General features: G+C 42.9%; 1 protein-coding gene across 4 annotated transcripts; it reads right to left on the bottom strand.

Annotated features, from left to right (window-relative positions):
- Positions 1-365: 365 nt before the first annotated feature.
- On the bottom strand, positions 366-25,158 carry sobpa (sine oculis binding protein homolog (Drosophila) a). Of its 4 annotated transcripts, XM_077538457.1 has the most exons (7): positions 24,670-25,158; positions 19,424-19,544; positions 17,487-17,696; positions 14,501-14,652; positions 9,450-9,545; positions 4,724-6,737; positions 366-4,212 (listed from the first exon to the last, which is right to left on the bottom strand). In XM_077538457.1, the coding sequence occupies exons 1-6, from the start codon at positions 24,763-24,765 to the stop codon at positions 4,725-4,727; spliced, it is 2,688 nt and encodes an 895-aa protein (XP_077394583.1). In that variant the 5' UTR covers positions 24,766-25,158; the 3' UTR covers positions 366-4,212; position 4,724. The 4 variants fall into 4 exon arrangements, with proteins under 4 accessions (XP_077394583.1, XP_077394584.1, XP_077394586.1 ...); XM_077538458.1 differs by lacking the exon at positions 9,450-9,545; XM_077538460.1 differs by lacking the exons at positions 17,487-17,696; positions 19,424-19,544; positions 24,670-25,158 and adding an exon at positions 16,174-17,424.
- Positions 25,159-25,661: the final 503 nt, after the last annotated feature.

The raw sequence follows: 25,661 nt of genomic DNA, 5'->3' as shown, positions 1-25,661 counted from the left end.
TTGAGCTATTGCATTTGATCAGTTCAAGCGTTGGGCACCAACAAACATGAATGCATTTCCTGTTGTGATATGAAATCAGTACTCACATGAGCCATACGATGGCGCTGCAATACAGCTTAAACCGCTTTTTTTCCCCTTTTTTTTTTGCTGCGGTCCTACCATGACCTTGAACAAGTCTCAAAATAAAATAAAATAAATATATAAATTAGGATAAAACGTCGTGAATGTATATTAATTTGTCATACTTTACACTATTCTATGAATGATACATTTGTCCGTTATAAATGAAGACAATATATGGTTATGCTCTTCATTGTACAGATAGATTGTTCACTTGTACAGATAGGACCAATGTGAAGCAGACGTGTGTGCCTCTTATTTATTCTTCATAAGCAATTCACTAACAAATACTGTTACAACACAAAAAAGTTTTTTTTCCAAAGAAACTTTGGTCACATAATAAAAAAATCTCCTCATCCTGTTGTTTTGTCCATTTTAATAATTACAAAAGAATTTCATTGCTCTCCTAGCTGGCATTTACATTGAAATAGAATGTTCAGGTCAAACCCTTGTCACTTTTTTTCTTATTTGCAAATGTAAAACATGTCAACAATAAATAATAATCTAAAATGTACACAAAAAGATTGACAGTTCACCACAAGATAATTCAGATGGTTGGTAACAAGGACGTTTGGGTTGAGAGCAAAAGTGTGACAATTCATACAAGTTACAGGGAAGAAAAAAAAAAAAGAAAAAGATCATCTATACATTGACACAAGAGAACAACGTTGTTTCTGGTAAATTTTGTTTCGTACAAAGAAAGGAGAATCCATTTCAGAGTGTGAGCATCATTGTCTTAACTGGAGAGATTATTCAAGCAAGAGATAAGGCAACTTCACTGTTGTTTTTGATGAAACAATTTGAAGTTTTTCATTTCTAGTCTCGATTAGGTTGGTTGTCATTGCATAATTCATAGAGATGGACCCAACCTGCAGTCGATCATCAAAAGAGATTTTTTTTTGTTGTGAAGCGGCATTTCCACTTAATAATGACGCTTCAATATCATTAGCTTTACAAAGACGTCACAATGTTGTGCAAATTAACACTGGGCGAAGTATAAATTGTGTTATTTGAGAGAGAGACAGACATGACGTAAGATATGATGGTGGCAAAGACCAACTGGAAAAAAAAATGTCAACAATCCTTTTGTTATTAGGGAAAGAACTTTTGAACGAGTAAGTAGACATTGAATTCACAATTTAGCTCCTTTAATTTCTTGTTGAAGACAGGCTGAGCTGCAGTTTCTTAGCTTAGCAAAAATATCGGCAATTTAGAGGGCTTAACGAAAAAGATTTCACAGATTTTTCACAATTTGGACACAGCCATATTTCCATGTTTTTAACACATGCTCAGCTTCACTATAACACAGTTAATCCTCCAAAGTCAAGCAACCCTGAATTCAATCATATCATTATGAACTTGATCTAAGTTTGGGGAAAATGTATTTCTAAAGTATCCAAATATTGTAGGTGGATTCTCGGAACACTTCAACAAATCTTGTGAGACTTTCTCAGTGAGCAAGTGATTTTGTCACACGTGATTTTTGCTTTTTCTTTGGCTTCTTCCTGCATCACATGACAGGAGGGTAAAAGGCCAACAAAAATGTACAGATGACCATGAAACCAGTAAGAAATGTTTTATGTTATGTTTGTTTTTGTGTGTTCTGTCAGGCTGTTTGAAAGCGCTATATAAATCCATTTGAGTTGAGTTGAGTTGTAATGCAAAGTGGTGGTGGCGTGCCCGTGAAAGCAGTACGGTATGCACACAATGCACTTTTTATAATATCTGACCAATAAGAATGAAAAAGTGAAATGTAAAATGCTGTCGAATGTTCCTTTAAACCGGGCCTGATCAATTCATGAAAGTGTTTGGTGATGAAGATTGTGAATATAGTCAAAGTTGATTCTGAATACCGGCGTTCTCAAGAAGACTGTGTGCCAACCGCGGAGGTTTCACTTTTATTATTATTCCAGATCATATAGGCTGTTTTCGTTTACCTTATGGATAGAGATGATATTGGCCTGAGTTTGCTTGGAATGTCTCACAGCAATTTCACTTTTAGTGCACACACTACGTATGCTTCTGAAAGCAGCACACACAAATGTTTTCAAAGTTCTTCACTGTAGGTGACCCTCAAATCCATGTCATTATCCAATACTGTATAGACAATTAATTATGATGGGCAGAAAGCATTTTCAAGGCCGAGTTATTAACATGGCCAGAGCCAGCCCACCAGGGGCTCCAATGTGGCCCATGAAACAATAAAAACTGCAGTTTTCCGCAAAATGAACTGTTGCTAATTTTGTTCACGTGAGGACGGACTGACGACCACTTAAATGCCATTTTAAAATTTGGCTGTTATGCAGCATTTGATGCAAAAAAAATAATAATAATTTTAATCTGCAATAAAAAAAAATTAAAAAAACCAGTGAATATTTTGACTTTTTCTTCTTATTATTATTATTTTAATTATTATAGACCATGGAATACTGGTCTGCCCTACTTGAGATCCAATTTGGGTGAAAGTGGCCCCTGAATTAAAATGACTTTTTGGTTTAATCTCGCTTCCCGATAAAGCATCAATGATTATGAACACGGTGGTGTGTGTTTAGCTTAAGAAGAGCAGATTTCAGAAACAAGCAGATAAGGGCAGCTTGAAAATGACTTTTTCACTGGCATTGACATTGATTGGGGAGAAGTGAGAGGAAATGTTTCAAGTGACACCAAAACAAGGCCTTGGCAAGCAGCTACGTGAAGCTAAATGCATGACTAACAGGCAGCAGACGATTGCACTCTGAAATCTGCACTGCTGCTTGCACTCGCCTCCTCCTCACATCCCACACACAAAATCAAGTTTATCGCGTGAGGATGCGTACTACTGATGTGCAATTCCAGGAATAATAAGACACGCAAATGTTGGCCTCATTTGGACATACAAAAGCATCACCATGACAGTTAAAATGGAAAAAGGTTAAAAAATAAATACAAATGACTCTTGATGCTAAGTGCTCCCTATTTTGGCAACTCTTTCAATTTACAAGGTGTTTCATGCACCACAAGCCAATAGTATACAGACAATCATACATTATTTCATCCACCAGTAAAACATTCCCTACTAGTATAATTTCAATGCAAGCTCATGGATGGTACTGGTTCTTGAATTAGATGTAAAACACACATTTAACAAATGTTTTTTTGGGGCAAAAAATAAAAGATGAAATGAAACGTCAAGCAAGAGGCAAACGTTTTAAATGGACTTGTGTGTGATTATTCTTATTATTTGTTGTGTTCCATTTTACTCGGCAGGCGCCAAGAGAATTATTTATAAAAGCTGGCTTCTCAATTCAGCACATCAGTCTCAAAGTGCCCTGTGACAGTAACAGCACTGCTAATGTATGAGAGAAAAGTACGAGCCACCAGAAGTGTCATTTCGCCATTACAGGCGGCCATGTTTTCACAGCTCTCAAACAGCAGGGGTCTGTATTCATTCTCCAGAAAGTCTGTCATGTTTAAGACAAAACAAATGAAAGCCGCAGATAAATACAGAGGTTGCGCAATACCGTGATGGAGTATTTGCGGAGTTAATATTCATGATTATTCATAGACTCTTTGTCAGCGTGCGTTCAATATCTTGTTGACGTTTGCAGCAGCTACACTCATCCAAATCAGAAAACAGTGTTGGGTTGCCAAGTGCACTTTTCCGGTTGTCATAATAAGGCCTAAGGAAGAGTGCAACAATTGTGTTTTTGGAGCGACAGTAGCACACCGAAGCAATTATTTCATATGTGTTGTGTGACTCCAATTGGACCACAGTACAGTGCTGTCGAAAATAATGACTCCTTCACAAACTTGCAAACACCCAATCGATAACAGACAATGGAGAGAGCACCCGAATCGACAGGGACTATTGGTAAGTTGGAGGACGCGGGGCCGTTGTGCAGCGAGATTTGCTGTCCCACTGACAGCTTCCTCAAGACTTGTCATGACAGCATCGGTTACACGGACCACGAGAGTGCTGTCATCTTCTCTATGAAGTGACTCGGAGAAGTCAAAGGCGAGTTGTGATGCTGGTAGATTGCTTGATGACAAGGACACGTGCCGAGTGTGTATGCAGTGTGGGTTGCGGCGCGGACGGCACAGCGGAGTCGCCATCTGCGAAACAAAGTAGGAGGAGAAACAGTCAATGGGCAAATAAAGGAAGGCCTCTCCGATTACTCCTTAAGATGTCGAGGTAAGGATTATGCACACAAACGTTGACTTGTGGTGGAATGGCATTATTTTAAACATCAAATTATGGGACTGCTGCGGAGAAAGCAGCCTATCTTGCAGACTTATCGCATCCTGACGTTTTTTCTTCAAGAATTTAGCACACACCATGAAATGTCTCCACATAAAGATCGGTTCGGAATTTTTTCATGACCATTATGATGCAATTTATCAATGTTATTCATCTAACAGGCTTTTTCACCTTTTTATAATCAAAGCCCAAAATGAATCTATTGTATATGCCATTTAGCTCGTTTCTATTTCATTCAAATTAGCGTTGTTCCTATCCCGATACTGGTATCGGCAGAGGCCCCGATACTGCATTAAAACAGTGGTATCGGTCTAATATGATGCGCAAACAGCTGTGCTCCAAATTGTGGGAGGACACGAAACCAACCTTATTTGTTTTGATTGCGGATTCGCAGACACCTCCTCTTCATTGGGGGCTCCAGCTCAGGGCTTCCAGAAGCTGATAATGGTGCACTGATGGAACAGGAAAGGATGGCTGTCTTCTCAGTGCCAGGCTTCGGCCCAGGTTGGACAACAACGCAACCCCCAGTAGATAGCAGTGGCCGGGTGTAGGCATGCTCGCCCTCCTCCAAATTGGAGTCAGGGTCTGGCTTACCCTCTGTAGCATCTACCATCAGGTCTTGAATTGAGCCACGCTTCACAGATTCCCATTCTCTGGCGGAACAATTGTTCTCTTTTAGGGATTCCCGTTCCAACTCACCATTTGCTGGGTGCTCCGCAACATGTCTCTCTGTGAGCCCATCCCCTGTTCTGTCCGAATTCAAAGTAGGACTATGAAGTGAACGCCATCCTGTACCATTGACAATGACATTACATGAGGCAGCAGGGTTCGTTTGGATCTGTGGGAGAGGGTCGGATTGGCTCCTTGGTGTGCTGGCAGCAGGTGGTGGGGTAATGTCACTTTCAAGATTAGCGATGAAAGGAGATCTTGTTTTGCTGGAAGCTGAATTCGGTGTTTCCAAACTGGTGGCCCCAAACATCATCTCGGTATCAGTGAGGGATTGCTGTAATGCGGACCTTTCTCCAAGATCATGACAGCCATTGACTTCTCTTTCAAGCCCGACATCTGGTGAAGATCTTGACTCAACCTCTGCCTCTACTTTGACACGAACCTTAGGCAGAATCCTCGGAATGACTTGCTGTTGGCATGGTTTCTGGCTTACAGTTAGATCAATAACTCCTTCCAGCTGTCCAGGATCACCAGTTGAGCACAAGCTTCTCATATTATCCTCTACCTTCACAGTCATGTTCATAATTGACAACCTGTTACTATCTGAGCATCCTAGAGAGAGACACTCGACACCATAAGGATCTTCTCTTTGTTTGACTCTCTCTCCTCCAGAAGATCCTGGAGACTGTGACGGTCCAGATGCTGAAATATCTGAAGACAAAGGTGCACTGGAGAGAGGGTCACTATTTTTTGGTTGGTTCCTGGAAGATTTGGGGTTGAAAGGGATTGGAATTGGAATGGGAACTGGGACTGGAAGGGGTACAATGACAGGGTAAGGGACCAAAAGGGTTGGTGGTGGTACTAATGGTGCTAAGGATGGCATGCCATAGTTCATCATTGGTGGAAAAGGGATGGGTCCATTGGGCATCATGTTGACTGAGGGGAAAGGGGGGAAACCTGGTATGTGGAGACCAGGGTGGGGAGGGATGATACCAGGATTGGGATTGGACGACGGATGGACATGAGGGGACATCATGGGTCTGTGCATGGGGCTAGAAGCAGGACCGAGAGTCCTGGGAGGAGGTGGGGGACCTATACCGGGGATGATAGGGTTTGACAGGGGACTGTTGGGTCCGCCTGGATGGACAGACGGACGAAGAAATGGAGGCCGGATCTGCTGCATCATCTGATGTTCCATAAACAGAGGCAAAGGCATTGGTCCGCGGGGGGTCATCACCATCGGAGGACTCCCTGGAGGGACCCCAACTGCTGGATGCAAAGTAGGTATGGGAGGGGGTGGGAGGGTAGGGCTCTCGTGCGGTCGAGGTGTGGGGATCTTGGCACAGGAGGAAGAGGAGGAGGGTGAACAAAGAGCATCTGAGGACGAGGTGGTAGATGAAGTGCAAGGAGCTGAAGAGATGGGAGGCCCTCCAGGAGAGGGAGCTTTCCGACGAATGTCCGATATAGGTGTTCCCCAGGATTCAGGAGTGAGTAGCTGCACACCGCCACTGCACTCTGCCTTCCCCTCACCCCCAAGCCCATGTCCTGCGTTACATAGAGCTCCGGGCAGTGCCGCTTGGGTCTCCTTATAAAAAATGTCCATCTTATATTGGTTCAGGCATTTGGCACTGCAGAACTGCAGCCGTCGTTCGCCGGCCCCAAAGTCAAGATACTCCTTAGTGTGGCGGATATGCTTGCACCAGTCACATACCTAAGACGAAAACACAGTACACATACTGTGTCAGTCACCTTGCTTTAAAAAGACATTCTGAATTGAATTAGGTCACATTCTCCTTTTGAAGTACCCTGTTAAGCAAAACAGCATTTCAAACATCTGGAGATATACATAAAAGAAAAGAAAACAATGCTTAACTTCCATAGTAAACACTTAACTTTGACTGAATAACGTACATGCTTTTGCACAAACGTGCTGCCAGGGAACTGTGCCCTTGCTGCCTTGTATAGAAGACAAGAGAAGCTATTTGTGAATGGAGGTCTGCCGCTGGAGCTCGCATTCGAGTCAATCGGAACACGGCACCAGCCTGGCGATGTTTTTTAAAACCACAAACATTACTAATCCACCCACAAGTACCTTTTAAATTGTACATATAGTTAAGCGTTGTTGTACAACATTATTATATTTATTGTATATACTGTTTTTTGATGACTTTGGCGAAGACCGGCGGGCACTTCCGCCTCTCTCGCTTAAAACAAGGGAATGGGCGTGTTCCCGGCGTTGCTGTCGGCCAATCAGACGACAGGTGACGTCACGGCCCCGCTAGTCCCCCGACGACCGGCGCTGCAGAACCGCTGTCGAAAGGGTTCTAAACCGCGGTTACAACGGAACGGCTCGGCCCCAAAAAAGTCACTAACATCCGGGGACAAAAATTGCCGCTTCGGTGCGGAACCGGTACGGTGGAAAAGCGCCAATTGTCAACGTAGCTACATTGGATTGGTGAATTAGTCATTTGAGAAGAAGTCTCTCAGTAGATCGTGTGTGTCCTGTAACGTGAGCCATTAGCCAATCAACGGACCCCATCCAGTGGCAATTGCTCAGTCACAATAGTACTTCATTAATCTGCATGCAAACATGACTAAAGTTGATTTTCCTTTTCATAAAGTTGGATATACTTCACTGACAGCATCTCACGGTTGATTAAAAGTGTTGAAATTCCTCAGGTAACGTCCTTGTTGCTAACCCTTGAACAACCTGCTGCTCACTGTCATTGCTGTTGTGCACCTTTTGGGAAACAAAGCGAGCACATTTTTCTTGAGGAAGAGAATGAATGTGACCCTGGTAGAGCAGATAGCAGTGGGCGAGCCCTAAACACAGTGTTACTTGTTAGGCCACACACAGCTCACTCTGTCAGCTCCGGGAGGAGTGGCGGGTCCTTGCTGGAGATAATTAAGGCATTAATCAGTTGTCAGACCCCTCAACGACAATCATCCATCACACACATCCTTAAGATCCCCGGGTACTGAATGTTAATAAGCAGGAGGAAGCAAACGGGCGGCGGAAAAACTATTTTAGCCCACGGCGTAGCAACATTTGGTTTATCCTCTTTGGCAGCAGCGGAAGGAGAGAAACGCATTCGATCTGTCTTCTGAACAGCAACTGAATAATCCATTGGTCATAAATGAATGGAGTTTTAACCAAAGCATGAAATCAGAATCAACATTGTGAGATACATCCTTTTGTTGGACAGCAAGTCAGCATCACATTCATCAAAGTTGCGTTTCGCAAAATGACAAAATGAACTTAACACTTTAGCCATCATACACTGAAGGGGTACAAGTCAGGAAAAGGCAATTCATTGGGAATTAACAAAAAACAAATGCTGCAAAAAGTTCAGCGATTTCAGTCTTTAGGAATTCCGAGTTAACGTTGTGACTTTAAGTCAAAAAAGCCATCTTCATCAATTGAATTTAAGGGCAAGCCCAAGAAATGTGAATTCTAAATGTGTTCAAATGTTTCTTCACTCAGAAATACAGATGGAGAGCACTTAAACTCCACTGCACATTACGCTAATGGAGTTGTGCTCTTCACATCCTGCACACAGATGTTTGCCGTTGAATTTAATTATGCTCATTTATTTCCACCGTCATTGGTGGCGCAGTTTAACCATTTGCAGTACGACAATTATCACGCTTTTCGCCAGTCGATCTTCATCTTTATGCCATCTGACCTAATGACGAGGCTCGTGACCCCAAAGATTCCAATGATCCGATGATAGTAAATGTAAGAGATTGTATGTGAGCATTTATTTGAGCAGTTCGATATTTCACAAAGCAAATAGACCCTGACCAACAGGTTTTAGGGGAGGATGAGGAGATTTCGTGCAATGAATGTCAAAAAGAAATTGTTGATGTTAAACAAGATGGCTGCGGAAAAGAAGAAGACAAAGCTTAAATGGCTAAAAACCTGATGACAGAGGCAAAAGAGATGCTTTTTATCATCATCTGTGGAGGTTCATGTTTGATCATTTATCATATTTTTCAAACGAAATATTCTCTTTATCGTCAATATATATATTTTTAAATCTGACAGTGGCGAAGCTCTGTCGGTCAAGAAAAAAAAATAAAAATGAAAGCGATGTTTAACGTAACTTTGTATTGCAATACTATCCTGTGGTCGGAGCCGTTGTTTTAGTAACTGCATATGTTCAAATGGGCGCAACAATTCTTCGTGTGCGCATCCATGGACTGACGTAATTGCTTACTTCCATTTGAGTCTTAAGTGAATGATTCAACTGGCAACTAATTAGGCCATAATGTTAATCAGAAGGCTTTAACATGCTCAAGTCCATTCTGTCATGACTGGAGTCATAAATGCTCCTCCTTTAATACAAACAACATGAAAACATTTTTGCGCCGTCAGACATGAAGCTGAAGCGCTCTGGTGGTAAGTGGTTGGGGTCCTTACAAGCACATCGCTGTTTGTCTTGAAGACAATTCTGGGCGTGTCCTGAGTAAAGCTGTGCTGGAGTAATTTCCCACCGAGGCCATCGTCGTCTCTTGCCTGGGGGGAGAAATAATGGCTGCTTTTTATGGATGGACAAAATGAACAAGTGAACAGAGGCAACAAAGAAACTCAAGAATGGGAAAGAAATGATCAACAGAAATGGTGACTTTAACATGGGCAAATACTTTACTTTGGTTTAAGGGTAAACCAATAAAAAAAAGTATTTGAAACTGAACTGTGGGAGCCGGGAAGTGAGTCTTCATGCATTGCTGAGCAGTGAGTGCGCCTTCAAATGCCCATTTATCTAAGCCCAAATAAAAAGAAAATGTAATGATAATAAAATGTAAATGATACCAACACAGTTAAAACTCCATGAAAGTCTGCTTAATCGGAATAATTTTCCACTTAATTCAGGTTTCTGCTGCAGTTGCGCCTCGCTAAGGGACAGCGCACAAAGCACAAGCCAAAGATGCCTTTTCACTCATGATAATTTATGTAATCGTTTCATATTCACAGATCACAGTCGGAAGTTCAGTCTATTTACAGTAAAGACACAATATTGGCCAAATTGCTAAGAAGTAGAAAACATGTTTTTAAAAACGTAAATATACTGTTATATCAAATCAATTCTTTCCCATTAAAATGTACTGAAATGACAGCCCCGCAAACCACTACATTTTTTTTTGTTAAATGGTTTTAATAATATTTTTTTTTTTTTTTAAGCAGTTTTGAGGTATATGAAACTAAAAATTGGTCGCATGTTCTCCATGCTCCTTGTGTGCTTTTAGTTTGTCCAACTCGATAAATAACTGAAAGTGGCATTTTCCTTCACTTCACTTGAGAAGCAACCCATCTGAAACTCACTCGTTAAGTTCAATTTGAAATCAAAGGCATAAAAACATCCTAACTTGAATTCCCATTCCTAGTTTTACAGTATCGGCATCGGCCGATACTGTGCCGATGCCAAGGTGTTTTGTTTTTGTTTGTTTTTTTCCCAACATGAAAAAGCTGCCATGCCATTGGTTGAGAGCATTCAAGGCCCAATAGGATATCTTGGCTCAGCATGCAGTGAACATGTCACACATCAATCAGTGAATGTCGTGCACGAGCAAGACACAAGATGCTGCATCCAAAGTCCTATATTAGTGTGGGAAATAATGGTATCGGCATGTGACTTGTTAGTACTTGCCGATGCCGGTAACATTGTTTTAATGCAGTACCGCGAGCTCTCCCGATACCAGTATCGGTATCGGAACAACACCGGTTCTAACTATTTCATATAATTGTCAAATATCGGATAAATAAAGGCAAACAGACTGGGGAAGTCATTTAAGAAACACAACACAGCCGAACCCGATGCAACAGCCTGTCGAGAGCTGAAGGAAGCTTGGGAAGGCTGAAGAGAGACGCAGAGTTGGCCTGCTTGACGTTCGACAGGTAATGTTAGCCTGCTCATTTGGTGACATGCTGCTGACAGGCTGAGATGCCAAACATTTAGCCTGATGGGGGGAATGTTGTGTTAACAAACGGAACCGGAAATGCTTTCTTTTTGAAGAAAAAAGTGTTTTATGTACCTCACTTCCTAAGCGTTCAAACAACATCCTGGACTGTGATGGCCCACAACTTTAGTTGAATGATAAAACCGGAGGACGTGGGTGAGATCCCCGCTCGCCCCATTAAAGAAAAGAATAAAATAGCAAGATGAGCAAGATTTTACAATGCCACAAGGGATTGAAAACAAACTCAGAGAGTCTAGGGTCAAACGAAGAAGACCTTTCTGTCTCTTTCGCTCTAACACAAACAAAAACACGCATCTGGGCGGATCTGAGCGAGTGCTTGGCACCACACACACACACACACACACACACACACACACACACACACACGCATACATATGCACACGCATCTCCAGTTTGCGCTCTGACCCGCTGGCCCCACGCCAATTTATTTGCATATTGGACTAATGAGGTGTTGGCACTGTAAACGAGGTGTTCACTACAAGACAGACAGACAGACAGGCAGGCAGGCAGATAGATAGATAAGCTAGCGGCTGCCATCAGGTGTGCATGTGTGTTTCCCATCACCTGCCAACAAAGCTGCATTTTGAAAAATGCTCGCAGGCTTATTCCAGAATCCAAAGACAAACACAAGCAAGTGCAGCCGAGCTGATCTCAAATGCAGCCATTGTTCTCGTGGCAGGCAAGACAACAAGACGGGCCTTATGAAAATTCTAGAAGGATGAATCCATCCTTCGTATGCATGCACATTCTTCTTGGATTGATTGATCTTTTCTTCCCTTTTAATTGAGAGGCATCCAAAGTCCGACACATGGGCCATTTGCCACGTCACCTTTTTTGGAATCTAACCCCAGCGGGAAACGAGGGAACACTGAATACTTCAAAGGTGTTTCTGTGTGGACCATAGTCGGCTCAATCAGCTCTCTGAACATCAAATGTACTTTTTACTACGGGAAGAAAGCAAGTCAGCTCAAATAAGTGAATACGTCATATTATCATCAAGCTTAAAAGGACATTATCTTCTTAATGCGTTGTCGAGGTATCGGTTCAGACTCAGCATTAGTAGATACTCAAAATCAAGTAAATAGAACGTACAGGCAGATGCACCCCTGAGATTCATTCATTTTCTAGTCCACTGACAGTTAATTCCAGCGTTGACGCGCGCATTGACAGCAAATATAAAAACAAACGGGAGGAGATCTATTCACTCATAAAAAATGTTATATTAGATCCGATTACAATCGATTCGACCCCAGTGCCGTCGCACAGGTCACAAGAACAAGCCAACCGTGTTCAAGAGTTGCGAGGAGCTGAAGCTGAGCTCGGCTGACTTCAAGTGAAAGGCGGACGAAACGAAAGCCTCGACTGGTGAAACGCAAGACAACATACAGAGAAAGACAACCGCTCGCGTTCGCACATCGACATTCGACATTCAACATTCAACATTCAACACTGCCTGTGCAGGAGTGAAGACAGCAACTGCCTTTCATCCATCATCACCATGTACCCAAAATGTTGGTACTTTTTACAGCGCCGTTTGCGATTCATTTCTCCAACAAGTTTAGGGAACGATACAATCCAAACGCCTCGTTAGTGACACATACTTGTGTCTTTATTGGAAGAAAATAGCTGGCAGCTACAAGATAATCACCTCAATGCCCCGAAGCTGTGAGAGGGAGGCCGCAAGGCTTCCAACACAACACAACACAACACAATAGTCATACACGCACGCACGCACATTCACGACGCTCATTCGGTCTGCTTCTCTGTCAAGCCAACCGCAGGCACGTGTGAAGCGAGTAGACGAGCGCGTTTGAGGTGAGCTGACATTTTTGCGAGGACATGAAGCGACACTCTGCACCCGCACGCTCGCAGGAGGCTCCTCGGGTGAGATGCTGATGGCGATCGGAGGTCTTCAGGGGGGAGATTTTGTGGCCTCAACAAAAAGCTGTCACAATTATTCCTCAGCCTCTCTTTGTTCCAAATGTCATGCTTTATCATCCATCCATTTTCTTCTGCTTCTTCCTCACAAGGATTGCGGGGGGTGCTGGCGCCTATCTCAGCTGGCTCTGGGCAGTAGGCGGGGGACACCCCGGACTGGTCGCCAGCCAATCGCAGGGCACACAGAGACCAACAACCGTCCACACTCACAAGCACACCGAGGGACAATTCAATCAACCTGCCACGCATGTCTTTGGAATGTGGGAGGAGACGGGAGCACCCGGAGAAGACCCACGCGGGCACGGGGAGAACATGCAAACTCCACCCGGGAAGGCCGGAGCCTGGACTCGAACCCGAGTCCTCAGAACTGGGAGGCGGACGTGCTAACCACTCGGCCACCGTGCCGCCATGCTTTATCATCTACTCAGCAATTCATTGATAAATTGCAGCAATCTGCCTCCGATCGCTGTCATTCTTGCGTGCGAACACCAAGAAAACTAAGTGCAGTGTGAAAAGCCCATAACTTGGGACTTGTTGACATTTACAGTTAAGACGTGAGTCTTACCTACAACTTGCAGCTCTGGGCATCAGAATATCAACTATTGACATTGTCAAGACAGTTTTGGTAAGTGCAGCGTGAAAGTAAAAGAGATCAAATAGTTTGGCTGATGATGACATTCAGACAACGAAAGACGGTGGCAAGGAAATGCGGACAAGTTGCTGCTCATTGTGCCGGTGGGCTGCAGAGGAAGTGATGATCGTGTCGGATGAAGAAGCGACTTCAGGACAGACGAGCGGGAAAATCAAACAGCACAAAACATACTCACAGCGTAACTCCTTAAATATTCCAGCTTTAAGACAGAGAGGAGATTGTTTAGCAAAATGCCGGTGAAAACTGATGATGTCATCACGCCCGCAGGTGTTTTTAGGTTTCAGGTGTTGCTTTATGCTTTCCGGTGAAATGCATTCTACATTTTGTATTCGAGGCCAACCTGACAAAATGATGAACATTTTCCGTCAACGAGAGATGTATATCTTCAACGTATATGTGCACCTGGCTGACTGGCAACAGAGACGGCCCAATTTCAGAAAGTGCGAATGCTGCCTTTCAATCAGGTGTTACGGCGCTCCTTTTTCCAAAAAGGCAGCAAAGCACCGAAAGTTTGCATGAACATCTGACACGTCAAAACTGGAAACTTTTACCTCATTGTTCATCAGCTTGATAAATGTTGTGACATTAGAAATGGAAACATGTCTTTGGACTGTTTTATATGTGAAGGACACTCGCAATCCTTTCATCGCTTAAGAAATATTTCCAAACGATAGCAGAAACCGCTAACCATTTCAAATCTCCGAATGCTGCTCACAAGCAGTCAGTGAGCGCTAATCATTTTCAGCTTCCATTTTCAACCCTTACATAGTACATACACTAAACTGACCTAATCAGGTATGCAAGCAGCTAATCATACAACCTAAAAAAAAGAAAAAAGAAAAAGAGCTGCAATGAAGTGTCATGTTATTGTCTTGCTGATGATTCAGTTGAACTTCCTTTACCTTGTTCCTCTTGAAATAGGCTCTGCGGCAGGCAGCAAAGCACTTCTCGCTGCAGAAACTTTTCAGCTCACTGCCCATGCTCAGAGAGTAGCGCTTGACGCCGATCTTCTGGCACCAGGCGCACATGATCTGTACGCTGGTTGCATCGCCGTCTGCAAGGAAACGGTTAACAGAACTGTAACGTTGGTCAACAAAATTCTTTTTTCAATTTTACTTCGAGTATTTTTGTTAGTTTTCATGAACTAAAATAACCTTGGGTAAGACAAGCATTTGAAAAATTGCTAAAGAGTTGAGAACCTGGTCAGAAGTATGCAAACAAATGACGTCACTATCAAATGTGACAATATAATGGTCACTTTGTTGTTGATGGAAAAAAAAGTTCCAGTAGGTTGAAAGAAGCATTTCCGGTTGTACGTTTCATCGAGATTTCTGAAAGTTTGGTGACATATGTAAGAGCGCAGACCTACAAAACGTACCTGTGCTTGATTTCTGCCACCTTTACGCCGATGCAAGTCAATCGAACGTTATTTCACTTTATTTCATGTCCTGGCTGCGATTCTTCAATCCCGGATTGATCTGTCTCAAATGTACTGTGATCTTCCTTAGCTCATACATCACCCTTAACGACACGTCCATCCATCACCGCTTTGCATAATTCCACCAACTTATTAACTAACAAATGACAAGGATATATTATCTCTCGCTTGCTCTTAGGCTTGGCAGAGGTAATAAAATTCAGGCAGCAGTAACTCAGTTCAGGAGAGCCGCTTGCTTCTTCCCGAGCCTGGTTTGAGGTGCCCAACGTATTCATTTGCGTATGTACGTGGCACACTGTATAAGCGTCAGCATCACGGCGGCAGAAGAGGAGGCTCTTAAAAGGACAATAAAGTGCCGCTCAGACGCCAGCAGCAGATGCAGAAAGAGGATTCTGCATCGCCAAGGAAGCAATCAACCCAACACATTCCCGTCCCCTCAGGCAGGAAGCTAAGCGGCATCCAGGCTTCTTTCCGCAAGGTGTTCCATCGTTCAATTCAAACAGTGCGAGCCCGACATCAGCCACACCGCATTCTTAAAACAGTTGGGCCAAAAGTAACTTCATCATTGTCATGTACAGTAGGTGATGACCACTGTGTCATATATTTGGCCATACTAGCCAGCTGAAGCTCATTGCTAGCTAGCTGCTGTGGCGTAAGTAGCATTGAACGTCGTGTCTCTGAAGAGCGGAAATCGCTGACAGTCCATCATGGACCGTTGTTTGTTTGCTTGTTTAAAAAAACACACACAAAAAACGTCTTATCTAAATATGACATTTTCTGTCGCATTGTGATGGCCCGATCCGGTCCCGTACTGGCCTTCCGCCCACTATTTCCCACATGTAGAGACGTAAAGTGTATTGACATGCACAGTGACGTTTTTTTGGGGCCCATTGCCAAAATCATAAAAATCTTTTGACTCTCAGTTTTGCTATTTATTATCTTTTTTGAGTCTCAAAATGTCAATTGTGAAAGTTTTATTCATTCAAGCCTTGCATTCGATTGTGCCGGTAAGCCTAATTAAAAATATCTTGAAATCTTGCAAACGTTTTATGCCCTCATTAAAATGTATGTCGCCGCAGTGCTGCAATGAGGTTAGTGTGGGCAACAAATAATTTGAAGAGACCCTCAGTGACACACCAAACAGGCTCTTCGGTGTTAAGCTGCGACTCTGTGACCAGTGACGAGCTGCAGGCTTTTAGTGCTGATGCTGTTGTGGTAAGTGAAGAAAGATCCTCTGAGTTTTCACATTATGACGAGGCGGGCGGGAAGAAAAAAAGCACAGCCATTAGTCTCTCGCCCCCGCCGAGCCCCTCGTCGCATGCTGGCCGGGCTTTTCACCTCTGGTTGGGATTAATGCACTTGCAGGGCCATCCCATTTGAAGTTAAAGACTAACTGGCAATTAAGAGAATCACTCCCTCAGGCTCTCCAGACAGGACAATGGACACCAAATGCATAACTGATATTTCGCCTCTGTTCGACATCGAAATCGAAGCGTCTTTTATGTGCGTTCTCATTCGTGCCCACTGCTCATCATAAAAAAAAACAAGAAAAATGGGCGACATAATGAACAGGAGCAAGGACAAAGGTGGATTGACAATGCAGTACAGTGTCTTCATTTTCAACATGAGGTGGATTGTTTTTCAATGTTTCACAAGCCACGCATGGCAAAGCATGCACATCTGCATGAGGAGGGAGTTGCACCCTCGACGATTATTCAAACCATCCTGATAAATGTATAAGAAGCGGCACTTCAAAAGGGCCTTTGCTAGATTTTGCAGGCCCATGAATAATTCAGCGCATGCGTGGGGGTTGCGGGGCGAGCGGTTGGCCGGCGACTGGGCTTTAAGTGGCGCCGCACCATCTGTTTCCCCCCTGCCAAGGCAGGGCCAGCGGGGGGACGATGCCGAGACGATGCCGAGACGATGCCAAGGCGGCTCGTACCTTCCGCAGGGCGTAACAACCTCCTGTGCAAGAGATAATGATGCCGCGGTCTGGTCGAGGAGTGCCGACGTTTCCTTGGTGGAGAGTTTACGGCCGATATTGACACTTTGAGCAGGTGGAGAAAAACAAGGTAGCCAGCTCGTTAGACACCTGTCCCTGCTGCCTGCCGCGTCAACACGCAAAGTTGGAAATGTCCAATCGGCTGTTTTGATTGTCTTCAGCTTGCTCAAGTCGGATGCCACGAAAGCTGTACAACTCAAGCAGAAATGTTATTACGCAATAACTGGATGCAGGTGAAGTGTGTCTTAAATTGACTTCATATCATCTGTGACTGCCCAAGACAAAATGACTTTGGAATCGCTTGAGACTCGAAGGTGAAGACTTGCGACTGAACAGTAGTTGGGACTTGCCCATGTGATCTGATAAGTGTTATCGCCTCGTGTCCTGTCAAGACTTTCTTGTGTTTTAGTGTATGTTCCGTATATGTGTAAAGTGAAGCTCCCCGTACCTGTTGGTGACTTGATCAGTGGCGGCGGCATGACTGGGACAGTGATGGGCTGGTTGCCGTGTTCCTTGCTGCTGGCTGTGGAGGTGGACGCTGCGACGTGGTGTTCGGAGACTCCGTTTCTGGAGTTTGGCACACACTGTGAGCTGTTGGCTCCATCTGGAGACGCTTCACTGCTCTGTCTTGAAGTTGGGATTTTTGGCAACAAGGTTTCTGTGAGGGAAATGAGAGAAGATGAGAAGATGCATCCATCATCCATCACGACAGCGCAAAGAACCTTCACTTTCGGTTAGGTGCTTGCCAGAATGAATAGATTTCATATTGTATATACTTTTCTGACAGTGCTTTGGCCTTGAAAGCAACTATGAGAATACATTGAGAATAAAGAGCAGATATTTATTTTTACACATCAACAGCATTTTGGCCCTGGTTCATCCCTAACAATGTGGTTTTACATTCAAAGTGATTTTTTGAAACAAAAGTCTCCATGGATTGCACTATAACTTGAGATTTGTGGGGATCACAAAATAGGGTTGTGTGTGGTCGTTATATGCCACCAGGCACACACTCACAAACACACACACGCACACACCAGTATACCTGCAAATGAATTATGACATGAACAGCAATTTGCGGTGATGGACAGAACAAATGATCTTTTCGATGCCAGAATGTACATAATTGACACGTCTTCCTACTTTTTGTGACAATTTTGTTTGGTGCCATTTTCTTCTTTTTTTTTTTTTTTTACCTAAAATATGTCTTTGCTCAATAAAGGTTGTGAATCACTTGCCTGTGTGTGTCAAAGCACCGTGACCTAGATGCTAATTACCGTTAGCATCACGCTAGCAGACTGAAAGGCTAAAATATGGTTGTTTTGTGTTTGTTTTATATTTGGTTTGACATTAAATTAAACTTGCAGCGTCGTTAAACAGCTTCAACTTTTCTTTTTGGAATCATTGCTCTATTTGAAACATTACTCCTGCATGACCCGAGTCATGACAGCCAGTGCAGTTCGAGTGGGAAAAATCCTTGACTTTAGTCTTCATCACATAGCTATTTTTCTTTATAGATAAATATAATGTATACAAACATAATATTTTATGCCCAAGCATATTCTTACTGACATTGACGGATTGCTTTTTGAGTGCTACTGTGAATAAATTCAAGGTGAATAATGTCTAAGTGGCCCTTGCAGCCTTTGAGTTTTCTGTATGCAGCCACTGGAAGAAACCGTTTGAATTTCTGCTTAAAGGGTTCTTATAACACCATGACACACATGATATTTGTTTGTTAGCATGTCTGTGGTGTTTTGCATTGTTTGTTAACGTTAACTAAACGGACACAGAGCGAAGTGATTTCAGGTATTGTCAGTGGTGGAGGAGGAGCCATTCCTCTTCTCTGTTGTGGCGTAACGCGAAGGAAGAAAGAAACTGCGTTTGTAAAAGTCCGCGTGAGAAATGTGAGGCAAAATGTTGTTTCAGCTTCAGTGTGAACCTACCATAAGGCAAAGTTATGTCATGTGGTTTGGTTTCGTATACATGTGTAACCTTTTATCATGGTTCGTTATGACGTTAGCATTTTCCGTCCTCTGATTGGTTCGTCAGAGCAACAATTGTAAGGGCCAACTTTCGACTAACAAAGCATAATTCTGATTGCATTTGCAAATCAGAATTGCTGGTGGGTTATAATGTACTTTGTTTGCACTCTTTTTTGTTTTGTCACTTAATTAGCTAAAGATTGATTCCAGACTGCTCCAGATGACGCCACAGTTTGTTGCATGCTGTAAGTTGGCATTTTTGCTTAGTGCTGATGTTTCCTATGATTACGATGTGATAGTGTGGATGAAGTCGGGTAAGGCAGGACCACAAACCAACTGTCTGACCTGCAGTATACATTTCAATGTGTGCATATCTCATCAGTGTTCTTGCATCTTGCACCTTTAAGGACAGAGATGTGATGTGGCGTTTCGCCGATATCCAAGTTGTCCGAATCTCTCAGCTCCACCTTGTCGTAGCCGTACCAGCCCAGCAGCTCGTTCATGGTGTTCTCTGCAAAACTCTGCACACAAACAAAAGTCTGATCAGCAGTGACACAATTTGTCACTTTGTGAAACAAAATTAAGCAACATGCTCAGAAATTACAATCGGAAAAATGATGTAATACAAAATGAGGGTAATCGTAGTATTGTATCTTATCACATGCAAAACTAATGTGGAAAAAGCCCAGTTAACATGAGGACAGTTATCAAACCGACTGGCCCAAAGCACAGCTATGAAGTAACCTATACAGTGAACTTTTACGATTTTCATGTATTATTAGCACAATAGGGAAGTTCTACAAGCATATTACAAAGTAAGTGAATGTCCTTATTAGGGGTTTTTTCCCCTCGTATCTCACTGTGTATTGTATCTGTGATTGACTTTGCTACACTTAGCACCGTTAGTAAGTGCAAAGCTTTTTCGACTCTGAGTCAGAACATTGTTAATGACCGCTGACAGTACCTATTGATCTGTATTGATACGAAATACCACAATGGCGGCTTGGGCGGTGGGTGGATGTGACATGAAGGTAAGCCACAGTCCAAGTCACGGTAAGATGATGTTGGCATGTACATTCAGTAATGTTAACCTACATTTTGTTATTATTTGCAACATCAGCTTTTCAAAAGGGATCCTACTTTCATGATCACATAACAAAAAAAAAAAAAAAAAAAAAAATTCAGGCAGTTCTGAAACCAAAACGCATCCCTTTCCTTTTGACGTCGCATATAATTATGTACAAAAAGATGCCCAAGAATTGTGATAATGTAGCTGGGTAAAAGAAAAACAAACCCTGCAATCTAATGAGGTATCATCTTTGTATTTCACATGAAATAATAAGAGTGGCAGTCAGTCACATTAAATGCAAAAGAAAAAGAGTGTAAAGGAGAAGCAAACAGCATCTTCTTTTATTTTTTTTGCCTTTTGGTGTCTCACTTTTTTTTTCTGAGCACTCTGTCCCTTGTGTCCCCCTACAAGTTGGAGAAAGTGGGAGGATTATAACGAGTGGAATCTAATCCTGGTTGGCGTCTCATCAAAGCAAAAGCACAAACGTGGACTCTGGGCAGCTATGGAGGAAGCAGTGATGCACTGATCAGCCACCAACACGGTTCGGATACACAGATACATACATTATACAAGTACATAGTACATATACCGTATTTTGTATACATAATATGTACATCATTGATATATGATTTCATTCCACAAATTCCTCCAAGCACGAAGTGGCACTGGCTGCATACTAATACAATGTTTCCCTACCTCGAACCCCCCCACAAAAAAAAGTCACAACAAGTATGACTAGTGTATAACGAAATAATGATAAATATATATATAAATATTTCTAAATCAGTGTAAAATCTGGCTATTTTGACTTTTTGTCATCTAATAGAAGAGCATGTAATCGTTCTGTCCCATACTATAAAGCAGCGCTTCTCTAATGGGGGTATGTGTACCCCTGGGGGTACGTGAAGGAACTCCAGGGGTATGTGAGATTTTTAAATACATTTAAAAAATACAGTATATGTAAATATTCCAGAAAAAGATCCATCCAGAGAGAGAGAGAGATCATAATGTCAGGTCTCTCCTGAGTGACCAGTTATTTCTGCAACTCCAGTTTTTCTCTGATAGAGTGATTAGACCACATAATTCTTTGTCACTAAAAACATCCATAAAGTTTGGTTCTTTTATGACTATTATTTGTTATCAGAAAAAGTGAGTGCTGGGTCAAAAATGTACATAGAGCAGCATGAATTAGCATGAATGAGCTTCATACGATTGCGTCTTCTTGTGTGTGATGATGAGCGACTGTGCCTTCTCTGAGGCCATTGAAATTGGGCGCATTGGATAACAATGCCCACAAATGCAACAATGGATAGTCAAAGGAGCTCAGCCGTGTCAAAACTGATCTGAAAACGCAAATCGTTGACTTGAACAAGTCATGAAAGTTGCTTGGAGCCATCTCAAAGCATCTGCAGGTGTTCACAAGCAATTGTTGTCAAGTAGAAAGTGTTGATCACGACCATGATCGGGAAGAAAATGCAAGCTATCACCTGCTGCTGCGACAAAATTGGTCAGGAGGGTGAAAAGTTGACGGAGAATCACCAAAAAGGCCGATCTGACAAGAATTACAAGCCGCTGGAATACAAGTGTCAACACAGTCGAGCGTGTTTTTGCATCAGCATGGAACTGAGAGGCTGCTGTGCAAGAAGGACGCTTTTAAGTTTTCTGCTGATCATATGGACAAAGATCAGAACTTCTGGAGAAAAGTTATGCGGTCAGACAAAACAAAATTTGAGGCCTTTGACTACAATGTCCAGCAATAAGTTTGGAGGAGGAAAGATGAGGCCTTGACCCCAAGAAAAACATGCATTGCGCTGCTCGTAATATGTGGGTGGGATTGTTTTGCTGGTGTAAATGAAGAAGGACGATCAACTTCCATTTTTTTCCAAAATCATCAGCTCAAAGCTTGCGGCTTGGGCACTGTTGGGTGTCCAACAGCACAATGACATGGAAAGTGGCAATGGAAGGGCTCAATCAGGCTCGTATCAAGGTTTTACAATGGCCTTCCCAATATCCTGACTTAAACTCCGATTGAGAACATTTCGAAAGTAACAAGTCCATGTCAGCAAGCCACCAAATTGAACTGCACCAATTCTGTCAAGAGGAGCGGTCAAAGATTCTATAGAACTCTGCAAGTGCCAAAATATTTTCCATCAAACTTCAAGCACTTCCCGAAGGTCCATGTTTCTTTTCACGCAGTAACGCAATAAGCAGAACTCTTGAAGTTGTTATTTCAGTTTTTCGAAAACAAAAATAAGTGACGAGCATCTTTCAGCTACGATGCAGACTGGAATTGATTGATGTGGGCTCCTCGAGCCTCTTTACTCCATTAATGAAGGCAGTGGACAGTGGACAGAAACCAGAGCAGGACCCGGAACACGATGCTCAAATTCCCAAATCCACATGTGAAGTATCCCTTTTGCAGATGCATGTCCCCCTTCCCTCTCCTTTGCTTGATATTTGATCCGCTGGAGACGCTCAGGTTTCAGTTTTTACAGTGCTCCGTACATTCCTTTCTCCCCTTTCTTTGCCTCTCCTCTCCGCTTCTTGCCCACTCCTGTGATTACTCACCACAGCTTACTTTGCCATGGCGCACGTTGAGCTGCAGCCAGATGAAGGAAACACTGTCAGACTGTTCAGATTTCCAGTGGAGTACTCACAAGGCAACATTGTATACATTTGCGTATGCGCACGTGTTTTTGTTTTTGTTTTCCCACTGCAGCTTTAGCCAAACATATTTAAGATGAAATGACGTACAAATACCTGTATGGAATAGATTTTTTTTCTGCAATTGTATTTTGGAGGGGAATAGTTACTGTACGCAAAATGGAAATGATTCCGCCTTTTTTAGCATGTGATTATAAGCTCGTTTGTGTCTTTAAACAGAAATGATGAAATGTGTGCTTGTTTTTGTTTTGTAGAAGTGTTTTGACACCTGAACCACATTAATTTCATGCAACTTTTCATATGGACAGCAATGCTGGAGTGGGTGTTTTCTCGACATGTCACCATGCAGTCTGCTAATGGTTATTATACAGTGACTTAGTATTATTTGCTCAATGAGCTCAAGCTTATTCACTTGAACGATGAGAGTGGAAGGACGATGGAATGATACTGTGGTTACAAGTGTCACTTATGGTGACAAACTAAAGAGCTGCCTTCCAAGAAACCATCAGTAAAATAAAACGGCACTAACATACAAAAAAAAAAAAAAAAAAAAAATAAAAACCTTCAGGATATCCCAACACAACACACATCATTTGTGGTAGATGGGTGACATCGTGTACTGTAAAAATACAGCAACAGGGCATGTCACATCAGTCAGAGCTGCCTCAATATTTTTTGGAAAAAAAAAAAGACAATAGTACACAAGTTTGATTGACACTGTTGGAGAGATATTCATCTAACAATGTTTACTGTGGTTTGCACTTGTGCAGAGCTGTTCTGAGATTTTCTGACATGACAGCTGTGTCAATGATGATTCAATACGTTTCAATTACAGGTACTCAAATAATTGGATGATGTTAATTATAGTGTGAAATATGTCACTGATGGTTTTCCAAGATTACTACTTGAAAAGAATAAGCAGGTGGAAAACTGTTAACAAGGTTAGTATATGAATGAAACGAGCTACAAATTCAACTTAATGAACATAGAATATTGTACAAATATTTGTATAAAAACCATGACAAGGAATAAAAACAAAACAACAGATGGCATCAGATTAAAACAGACCGTATTCGTTTTTCAGCGACAGAGGAAGATGACTCGATTTCATCCTGGATGGGTCCAAACACAAAAGAGGTTGTTTCGAGCAACTCGGTGCTTTTCCCGACAGTCCAACACACAAAATTCCACAATGACCTTAGTGTGACCGCCTACTATACGCGGAGGTGTGTTTTTGTGTACAAACAATGCACCGCCAGAGGAGACAAAGCGACACGCAGAACATCTGCCGTCAAACACCGCGATCACTTTCTTTCTCGACAATTCACCGCACTGGCTTCGAATATGAAAAGCCACGAATGGAATCAAAGGGGGTTTGGGGAAGGAACCTTGCAGGCCCAATACGGAAGACGACGTGCTCTTGTCGAGTGCGTAAAGCTGACAATGAAGAGACGCACATCTGGGCAGCCGGACGGCACACACGCATACACAGGCAAGAAAACGCAGCACGAGGAGGCGAGTATTCCCCCATTGATTGATTTGTACTAATTATGGAGCGTTTATTGTCAGAATAGTGGAGGTGACGGGATTTTCGAATAAGCATTCATGAAAGCTGTATGAGCACAGGCGGCGACATTGATTTCACACAGCGACAGAAACATACGATTGGATGTTTAATCTTGCTTTCGAACTTGTTGTTAAACGGTGAGTGATGATGGTGAAGACGTCGCGCTGCGCTGCCAAAGTGCACGCGCGAGTGAAACAAAAGAACTTGGGTAAATGAAGAAAAAATGCAAACAAATGTCAAGTTGGTCTATTCCACTTGAGTGCCTGATTTCCAGTAAGGGCGACTGGTGCTTGAATGAACACTCCTCGCAACCACTCCACGCGTACACAGCATGCAGATTCGTTACCTTCATCTCTTCATGAATCTCCCTTTTCACCGGGTGAGCTGGTTTACGGCTCCTTTTATTTTCCGGAGGTCTGCCCTCCTTTTCCGTCTCTGCCATGTTTTCTCGCTGATACTTGTGTCAATATTTGCGCTTGGTAACGAGAGGCAGCTCTCTAGAGTCGCCAGACGGCGGATGTCTGGCAGCTTCCCAGCGGCTCGTTTGAAGCTGGCGACGCCGCCGAGGGCTCGCCGTGCCGGGCGAAGTCAGCCATCTTCCGTGCGCGCACCAACGTTGTGCCGCCTCCGTCCAAGAGTCAACGGAGAGGTTGAGCGAGAGGGGAAAGGAGACAGGGGGAGGGGCCTATGCTGAAACATGAGATGACGTGTTGATGAGTCGAGCTCGTCTGTGTCTTCTCAATTTCTATTCCCATGGAGCGCAATCAGTGCAGTCGCATCCGTTCAGTGCAACTGGCTTAGCAAGAGGCAAACAGGTGCCCTCACAGCCGCACACCTGGCCAGTCCACGCACTATAGTGACAGCAGCGTCACATCCAACTTAAACATATCTTAACGCTGCCTTGTCGATACTTTTTAAGAAAGCGTTCTCAAGTGTGCACCGGAAGGTGACAATTTTGTGGCCATTTTCCTAACTCCATTTTCTTGAATATCAAATCAATATCCCCAATTGAAATTCCATGTATCCGTTCGAGACCCCCAAACCACCACCATTCCCAATACGTCCATGTGGGTTTTTACATGGGCATATGGCCATGGGTTTCATCGAGTTTTGCTCCTGGGTTCCGCCAGGGGCACACCTGTGTTAGCCCACATTGGCTTACATGGGTTCTTGACTGGGTCTTCTTAGGTGTGTTCCGAACATGTCTATACCACCTGTGTTTGTGGCAATAATAATAAATATATTATTATTTTTATTTATTTATTTATTTATTTATTTATTTATTTATTTATTTATTTATTTATTTTAGTTGTAGTTCCAAATTTAAGACAAAAAAAA

This window comes from Festucalex cinctus, chromosome 12, assembly GCF_051991245.1.
Source record: "Festucalex cinctus isolate MCC-2025b chromosome 12, RoL_Fcin_1.0, whole genome shotgun sequence".
Lineage (NCBI taxonomy): Eukaryota > Metazoa > Chordata > Actinopteri > Syngnathiformes > Syngnathidae > Festucalex > Festucalex cinctus.
This window is presented reverse-complemented; position numbering and strand designations above follow the sequence as displayed.